This window comes from Dunckerocampus dactyliophorus, chromosome 14 (assembly GCF_027744805.1).
Source record: "Dunckerocampus dactyliophorus isolate RoL2022-P2 chromosome 14, RoL_Ddac_1.1, whole genome shotgun sequence".
Taxonomy (NCBI): Eukaryota; Metazoa; Chordata; class Actinopteri; order Syngnathiformes; family Syngnathidae; genus Dunckerocampus; species Dunckerocampus dactyliophorus.
The window spans coordinates 24,431,509-24,440,808 of record NC_072832.1 but is presented as its reverse complement, the minus strand read 5'-3'; the positions used below and the strand labels follow the sequence as shown (position 1 = coordinate 24,440,808).

Genomic DNA, 9,300 nt, shown 5'->3' with positions numbered 1-9,300 from the left:
GATTAAACTTTTTTTTTCCCCTTCTTTGACCATGGCCGCTGCACTGCCACCAACCTTTGACAGAACTTGCAAAGAAAAATGTTTCCTGGACTTGGACAGAGGAACACCAGGAGTCCCTCGACAAAATGAAACAAAGTTTAACAAGTGATGACCTACTTTGACCCCCTCCAAATTAACTGATCCAGTGTGTTGATGCAAGACCATCATGACATTCTGATTTGACATCATTTGATTTTATTGATGACATCATGTTGTCAAGTGAATCATTTCACATATTCGTTACCTGCTAGCTAACAATTTCAGCATGTTTGCATTTTTCCACAAGGTGTCCTTGTGGTGAGTGGCGGCACCCCCTGGTGGAAGCTCGCTGCTCATTGGCCTTGGAGCGATCATCATGGGCTCAAAGGCATCAGTGCTGCTGTTTGCACACCGGGGGAGCTATGATGTGGGGTCAGACGTCTCAGCAGTCACGGAGAAGACATCCCAGCGGACTGGTAGTAGCCCATTGTTGAAAAGCTGAGATGCTAGGAAGGAGAAGAACAAGATGGCTGTGAGGGAGCACAACATGGCAAAGGTCTTGACTGGGAAATACTGTAGGTGAGTTCCGTCCTCCAGACTGCTTCCCGGGAAAGCAATGACAGGCGCCAGGCCTATCAGAGGCTCACTGCTCAGCAACCGAATCAGGAAGCCCAGCGCGCCACCCAAGATGGCGCCGTAACCATTGGTAATGTGGAAGAAGACGATGCAGACGAGCTGAGGGAAGATGACGTTGTAAGACACTTCGGCGCCCACAAACCAGAACAGGATCACGCTGGTTTTCAGTTTGGTGAGCGCCGCCCCAGTCACACCACCACCACCACCGTGACGCGAATCACGTGCTCGATTTCTCGCTCGGATGCCTGAAAGCAGAAGAGCGGGAAAGTCACACACCACCCTTAACTCTCTGATGCCCTGCCCCCGCATCACCTGCGGTCGCACAATGTTCTTGTAGATGTTGAACGAGAACACGGACACGAACAATTCAACACGAACACTAAAAGAAGGGCGGAGTCTGCAGACGACATCACGGCGGCGGCCACACATCCGATGCCCATAATGGAGATGTAAGGGGGCATGAGGTGTTGCAGCACCATAGGCAGGACCAGCGCTGCCTCTCCCTGCTCCCACGGCAACGGAGAACCGTACGACGTCGCGTTCCAGTCTGGCGGCAAAATACTCGAGACGGTCTCATGTGCTTTGCCCATTTTCTTACATGTCAGAGCACGCCCTCAAGATAGGGAGAGGCACTTTGTGCAGGAAGCTCTGATGCCTCTATAGGGCTACACTTACAGCATCAGGCCTTCACACCCTTCATGCCTTCACACCCTTCACGCCTGTGTGTGTGTGTGTGTGTGTGTGTCCACTTGCCAAAAAGAAAAAATTATCCAGAAGGGTCCAGAACTTTTTGTGATTCCAGCTGCCAATCTAGGGAGCGTGTGCAAAGTGTTGTTTATCAGTGTGGAGCTGATGTGGACCACGTGTTGATTTGCCACAGCGAAGGGAACGCAAGCCCACTGCACACACACACACATACTGTTAAAAGCTCACACATGCACACACGCATGCACATAAACACACAGTTTGAAGCAGACAGGTGTACAGACCAGGCTGAAGAAGATGAGGAGCAGTTGGACTACGTCAGTGTAGGCCACAGAGTAGAGCCCCCCCAGCAGCGTGTATGTGATAGTCACCCCCGCTGAGATCCAAATGCAAACGTTGAAGGAAAGATCCAGCACCACGCTCATGGTCACACCTGTCTCACACACTCACACACACACACACACACACACACACACACACACACACACACACACACACACATTGTTGCTGCACTACAACCACATCTGACCATGCGTAATGCACGCGTGTGTGTACACGTCACCCAGGCCAGTGAGGGTAGCGGGAACCCAGAATACATCCATGAAGAGCGACATCAAACACAAAGTGCCCGTCAGAACTTTGCCATACTTGTGCTGGAAAGGATCCATCATGGTGACGCAGTGGCTTTCACGGAGCTGCCGGGCGAACATGACGCCACCAATTCGAGGGCAACACAGTTTGAGTCACACCGTGATGCATTTAGTCGCAGTGGGACATTTCAACTCTTAAGTTGTCAATGATGTCAACTTACCCCGCCCTTCCATGAGGACCAATAAGCGGCTCAGCTGTGTTTTTGCACGAACAAGCTATTGATTGATTGATCAGTGTTAGTGTGGCATGTGTGGGGAAAAGTGGTCACCAATTATAAATGAAGCGCTGTATCCCAGAATCACCGTGGCGGCCCAGGACACGCCCATGGAGGGGGTGTACACCATCTCTGCCAGGCCCACGATGAAGCCGCCTCCCACCCACGTGGCTGCAGGAGGGAAGAAGATGGCTGTTCACCAGGAGACGCTAGCATGCTCTGCTGGAAAGAGCCTCACCGGTCATGGTGAAGATTCCCACTATCAAGCTGATGTGGCAGCTGACCAGCAATGACATCTCCAGGAAGGTGGTCGTATGTTTGCGCTTTTCCCTCCGGCCCTTGAAGTAAGCCCAGATGCCAATGCCGTAAACCAGCAGGTAGAAGAAAAACATGGCTACGACTCCTGGAATGTTGACAGCCATTTTGGACTAGAAGGTGACTGAATGGACACAGAAAAAAATAAATACCCACATTCACATAAGTGACTGAAAGTGAAAGTGTTTTTTACTATGTGGGGCTGCCTCTGTAATGTCTTTAATGTTAGCGTGACGTCATTATTCTTGCTAATTTCACAATAAAATACACTGAAATGTCTTCGGAGACACTTGCAGCAGTGATGCATCCAGAAGGGTAAGGTGTGAGTAAGCTACAAAGTGCTTGTCATTGCCGTCCTTCCGGTGAGGAAAAGCCAGCTTCTTTTTTTAAAAAACTTTATTAAAATACACAAAAGGCAGTGCCGCCTCGAGCTAGATTTACAAACAAGTCATATGTTTGTATTTGTAAGTCAGATATTTTTATGCTCTGCTGAATGAATGAATGAATTTGACAATATGGAGTATTATATATCCAAGCTCACCAGCAGGTGATCAGATATAAACACAGCTTGGACAACATTGTCAAATTTTCAGATCTCTGTTTTATTTATAAGTTGATTCACTGGTTGTCATCTCCTCCTATTCAACAGTTTGTCGACATCCAAACAGCTGTTCATCACAGAACTGGAGGGGCTGAGAGTGGAGATTGTATTATTCCCTTTAGTGCATTTGGCCAAACAGCTTTCTCTAGTCGAGCTGCTACTGAGTGGAACCTCACCCCGTAACCATTAGAAATCTAAACACATATCATACATTCAAGATCCAGTTCAAAGAACTGGCTTATTGACAGTATTAACGGTGCTGATGTTGTTGGTGTCCTGTCATGTATATGTGTGTTTTTGTATGATGTTTGATTTTTGTTGTGCTTTTATTTTTCAATTAAATATAATTTTAATAAATGGGATGAGCATTTGGAACTACAGACGAAATATACATTTTGGCTAATTCCGGCATATTGACAGAAATAATGTATTAATATGCACTGTCCCTGTAAAATGACTACATTTTAAAAAGAAAAGAAAAACTGGACAGAACTTCTTAAAACGCCTTTCTCTTTAGATTTTAGAAAGCTACAAAGTCTGTAAATTCTGTTCATAAAAAAATAATGTTATAATGGCCAAAAAAATAAGTTTTTTTTTCAGGCTTACCTGTGAAAAGTAATCCCGTGAGCTCCTGTTTGGACTGCAAACCGGTTGGTACAATGAACACGAATGCCTAATTCATAGGCTAAGAAAGACCGGCGACAATCAGATCAAAATATCGATACTTTGATACTTCAGTCGTTTGAGATAATGTATATAATTAACAGGAACACAGTGGAAAGTAACTAAATGATTGAGATCTTGTCTAAATGATACGCAGTTGGTAGGAACTACTTTTTCTTACGTCTGGGTAAGTGCGTAATGTGAGCAGCCTGGATGACGTACAGGAAGTCATCCAGGAAGATGATGAAGATAAGATCTCAATGAAGGACATCTTGGCTGCATTCCAATAGCAGTTTAAGTTGCCCTTGTTGACTTCCCCTAGGCCATTGGTTTTCAATTATTTTCTGTCATGCCTCCCTAGGGGACAGAAATGTTTTTGTTTGTTTGTTTATAAATTGTTTGCTCTGACATGAGCGATTAAAAGTAGACCTAGAAAAATCACCTGGGTCATGTTATGCATCTTCTTCCAAACAACCGGAGGTTATGTGTTCATTACTGCCACCCAGTGAATGTATTTTTCATTGACCATTGACGTTGACTTGCTCCCTTGTTGTAAACACAGCGTTTATGTAACCCACAAGAGGGCGCCATGGTTACATTTGTTTAGTTGAGACTGTGGGAGCAGAAAGTGTTCAGACTGAAGACGCTGCGTGGTTACAAATGTAAATAATTGTGACCGCAGCTTCTAACTAAAGAGACTTAAAGCTGTTTCCTGCATCAGAGTTTCACTCCAAAACTTTACCGGGGCGCCAAAAATTCAAGATTTTTTTCCCCCTCTTGGACCATGGCCGCTGCGCTGCCGTCATTCCCTGATTTTGATGTCAGTCAGGATCAAAACTCATCTATCCACTGGAAGGAGTGGTTACAGTGCTTTGAAAATGTCATAGTCGCATCCATCCATTTATTTCCTATGCCGCTCCTTTTTTGGTTTGGCGCGTATGTTGGAGCCTATTCCAACTGACTTTTTTGGGTGAGAGGCATGGTACACCCTGGACTGGTCCCCAGCCAATCACAGTGCACAAACAGCCATTAAAATTCACACTCACATTCATACCTATGGATAATTTAGAGTCGCCAAATATCCTAACATGCATGTCTTTGGAAAGTGGGGAGGAAACCCATGCACGCACAGAGAATATGCACACTCCATATTTCTGCGGAAAATGTTATGGCTGTCGAAATGGGAAGACGGCGGGAAAGAAAAGATGTTACAACTGCTCTGGCACTTTTCCCCACTGTGAAGGAATGCTGCACATAAAAAAATGTTCCTCCAGTCACACAGCCTCATAGAAGAGTACATGTCAGGAAGCAAACTGAAACTGAACTACAGCCTTTAGAGGAGCTTGACATCATCAAGAAGGTAGACAGGCCCAATCCATGGGTCACTCCAATTGTTCCTGTTCCAAAGCCAAAAGACCCTGAAGCAGTGCGTGTTTGTGTGGACACGACGATACCAAATCAAGCCATCGAACGAGAAAGACATCTCACACCTTCAGCAGAGTGATGACATTTTTGTGTTTGGCAGAACGAACACTGGCCATGATCAAGCTCTAAGGCAGGGGTCGGGAACCTTTTTGGCTAAGAGAGTCATGAAAGCCACATATTTTAAAATGCATTTCCGTGACAGCCATATAATAGACAGTATTTTTACAGTGAATACAACTAAATGCATGCCTTTCTAAGCAAGACCAACAATTTTAGTCTCTGAATTTATTCTTTGTAAGAACATTTTTATACTGAAGCTAACCGATAAGAAATAAAATACTTATCATTAATGCTACTTCTGGTGCTGCATGCTTTTGCACAGTACTCCGTACTTCTTTGTTAAAAGTGTTGGCTCTACAGAATGAGCCGACTATCTAATTAAGTAGGGACGTTTAACTCTTGACTTCTCAATGACCAGGGTAGGCTACTGCATTAACCAGTAATAATCGAGTTTTGGTGTCTGACCCGGAAAATATCGGAGAACAGCTGGCATTGGCTCTGACCACCCGCATTGCACTACAAAATGGATGCATGGTCATGTATAAGAAAGTTTTATATTTGTAACATTCTTTTTAACACTGATTTGTGTGATGTTTTACTTTAAAATGTCAGTGCAAAAAAACATTTAAATAAATACATTTTGTGTTAAGACATGTCTGAGAGCCAGATGCAGTCATCAAAAGAGCCACATCTGGTTCCCGAGCCATAGGTTCCCTATCCCTGCTCTAAGGGCTACATTTCAGCCACTGAAGGAGAAGGGGCGCCAAGGATTCAACTTTTTTCCCATTCTTCGACCATGGCCGCTGCACTGCCACCAACCTCTGGGAGAATTTACTAAGAAAAATGTTTGCTGGACTTGGACAGAGGGACACCAGGAGTCCCTTGACAAAATGAAACAAAGTTTAACAAATGATGCTGTCATGACCTACTTTGACCCCCTACAAATGAACTGATCCAGTGTGTTGGTGCAAGACCATGATGACATTCTGATTTGACTTGATTTTATTGATGACGTTGTCAAGTTAATCATTTCACGTAGTAGTCACATGCTAGCTAACAATTTCAGCATGTTTGCATTTTTCCACAAGGTGTGGTTGTGGTGAGTTGCGGCTAGCTGCTCATTGGACTTGGAGCAATCATCATGGGCTCAGAGGCATCAGTGCTGCTGTTTGCTGCTGTGGTGGGGGGTTGGACGTCTCAGCGGTCACGTGGAAGACATCCCAGCGGACTGGGAGTAGACTCTTGTTGAAAAGATGAGAGGCCAGGAAGGAGAAGAACAAGATGGCGGCGAGGGAGCACAACATGGCGAAGGTCTTGACTGGGAAATACTGCAGGTGAGTTCCATCCTCCAGAGTGCTTCCTGGGAAGGCGATAACAGGCGCCAGGCCTATCAGGGGCTCGCCGCACAACAACCGAATCAGGAAGCCCAGCACGCTTCCCAAGATGGCACCATAACCGTTGGTGATGTGGAAGAAGACAACACAGACGAGCTGAGGGAAGATGATGTTGTAGGACACTTGGACGCCCACGAACCAGAACAGGATCAGGCTGGTTTTCAGTCTGGTGAGCGCCGCCCCGGTCACGCCCACCACCACCACCGTGAGGCGAATCACGTGCTCGGTCTCTCGCTCAGACGCCTGAAAGCAGAATAGCAGGAAAGTCACACCACACTATTAACTCTCTGATGCCCCGCCTCACCTGCGGTCGTAGGATGTTCTTGTAGATGTTGAACGAGAACACCGACGCCGCCGAAAGCAGGGCAGAGTCTGCAGAAGACATTACGGCGCCGGCCACGCATCCGATCCCCATGATGGAGATGTAAGGGGGGGTGAGGTGTTGCAGCACCATGGGCAGGACCAGCGATGCCTCTCCTCGCTCCCATGGCAACGGAGAACCGTACGATGTCGCGTTCCAGTCTGGCGGAAAAACACTCAAGATGCTCTCATGGACTTTGCCCAGGTGAAAGGCGGTCGTACCTGTGGACGCCGCCACCGCCCCCAGCAGGATGGGAGGAAGGCCGAAGATGGGGATTACGAAGGCGGCAATAAAGCACAGACGCTTGGCAGCCGTGAGAGACGCAACAGACAGCGTCCTCTGGTGGAAGGACTGCCTAGCGCCTGTCAGACATATGAAAAGCCCCACCCCCCAGTGTTAATCCTCATCTTCATGTTACATGCCACAGGACCCCTCAAAGTAGGGAGGGGCACTTCATGCAGAAGCTCTACTGCTTCTACCAACACCAGCAGGTCTCCACACTCACCAGTGTGTGTGTGTGTGTGTATATGTGTGTCCACTTGCCGTAAAGAAAAAATTATCCAGAAGGATCCAGAAGTTTTTGGCATTCCAGCTGCCGATCCAGGGAGCGTGCAACGTGTTGTTCATCAGCGTGGAGCCGATGTGGACCACGTGTTGGTTCGCCACAGCAAAGGGAACGCAAGCCCACTGCACACACACTCTGTTAAAAGCTGGCGCACACACAGTTTGAAGCAGACAGGTGTACAGACCAGGCTGATGAAGATGAGGAGCAGCTGGACGACGTCAGTGTAGGCCACAGAGTAGAGTCCCCCCAGCAATGTATACGTAATGGCCACCGCCACTGAGATCCAAATGCAAACGTTGAAGGACAAATCCAGAACCACGCTCATGGTCACACCTGTGTCACACACACCCACACACAAATTGTTGCCACACTACAACCACATCTGACCATGCGTAGTGCATGTGTGTGTGTGTGTGTGTGTGTGTGTGTGTGTGTGTGTGTCACCCAAGCCAATGAGGGTTCCCGGAACCCAGAATACATCAATGAAGATTGATGTCACACACAAAGCTCCCGTCAGAACTTTGCTGTACTTCTGCTGGAAAGGATCCATCATAGTGATGCAATGTCTTTCACGGAGCGGCCGGGCGAACATGAGGCCGCCTGTTCAAGAGCAACACAGTCTGAGTCACACTGTGATGCCTTTGCTCGCTGTGGGACATTTCAACCCTTATGCCATCAGCGATGTCAACTTACCAATCATAAAGGAAGCGCTGTATCCCAGTACCACCGTGATGGCCCAGGCCACGCCCATGGAGGGGTGTACACCATCTCTGCCAGGCCCACGATGAGGCTTCCTCCCACCCACGTGGCTGCAGGAGGGAAGAAGACGCCAGGTCACCAGGGGATGCCACCATGCTAGTGCTGGAAAGAGCCTCACCCGTCAAGGTGAAGATTCCCACTATCAAGCGGATGTGGCGGTTGGCCAGCAATGACATCTCCAGGAAGGTGGTCGTATGTTTGCGCTTTTCCCTCCGGCCTTTGAAGAAAGCCCAGATGCCAATGGCACCAACCAGCAGGTAGAAGAAGAACATGGCTATGACTCCTGGTATGTTAACGGCCATCTTGGACTAGAAGATGACTGAATGGACATGACATAAAATAGTCAAAAATACCCCAAAAGACTCAAAAATACTAAAAAATACCCCAAAATAACCAACATTGAATCAACGTCTTGTGCTATGTGGGCACCCTGTGTAATGTCGTTAATGAAAGTGCGATGTCATTATTCTTGTTAATCGGGCAATAAAATACAGGGAAATGTCATACGGGGGGCACTTGCAGTACCAGTGCATCCTGAAAGTGTATATTTTATATATGTGTGTGTGTGATGTAGTGTGATGAATACATTTTTCATTTTTGCAGTTTTTGCCATGTTATTTGATAAATACTGATTTTGAACTTCTCCAGATGATGTTGTAGTGTAGAGGTTTGTAGTTTTCAGTTGTTTAGAGATGATGTATTGGAAGATAAAGGGTTAACTGTATTAATCCCCAATTCTGTAGTTCTAAGCAGGGAAACCCAGACTTTCCTCTCCCCGGGTACTTCAGCTCCTCCCGGCAGATTGCGAGGCGTTCCCAGGCCAGTTGAGAGACGTAGTCTCTCCACTGTGGCCTCCTCAAGGCCTACTACTGGTCGGACGCGCCCTGAACACCTCCCCAGGGAGGCGTCCGGGAGGCATCCTGACCAGATGGC

The 9,300-nt window shown here is 47.2% G+C and overlaps 1 protein-coding gene and 1 pseudogene across 1 annotated transcript; both read right to left on the bottom strand.

Annotated features, from left to right (window-relative positions):
• Nucleotides 1-289: 289 nt before the first annotated feature.
• Nucleotides 290-3,985, bottom strand: LOC129193993 (high affinity choline transporter 1-like). Its single transcript, XM_054798861.1, has 4 exons — nt 3,747-3,985; nt 2,463-2,663; nt 2,279-2,395; nt 290-899 (listed from the first exon to the last, which is right to left on the bottom strand). Exons 2-4 carry the CDS (start codon nt 2,644-2,646, stop codon nt 439-441), a joined length of 762 nt encoding a protein of 253 aa, XP_054654836.1. The 5' UTR covers nt 2,647-2,663; nt 3,747-3,985; the 3' UTR covers nt 290-438.
• Nucleotides 3,986-6,427: 2,442 nt separating this feature from the next.
• LOC129194323 (high-affinity choline transporter 1-like) lies at nt 6,428-8,669 on the bottom strand (annotated as a pseudogene).
• Between the last annotated feature and the right edge of the window lie 631 nt (nt 8,670-9,300).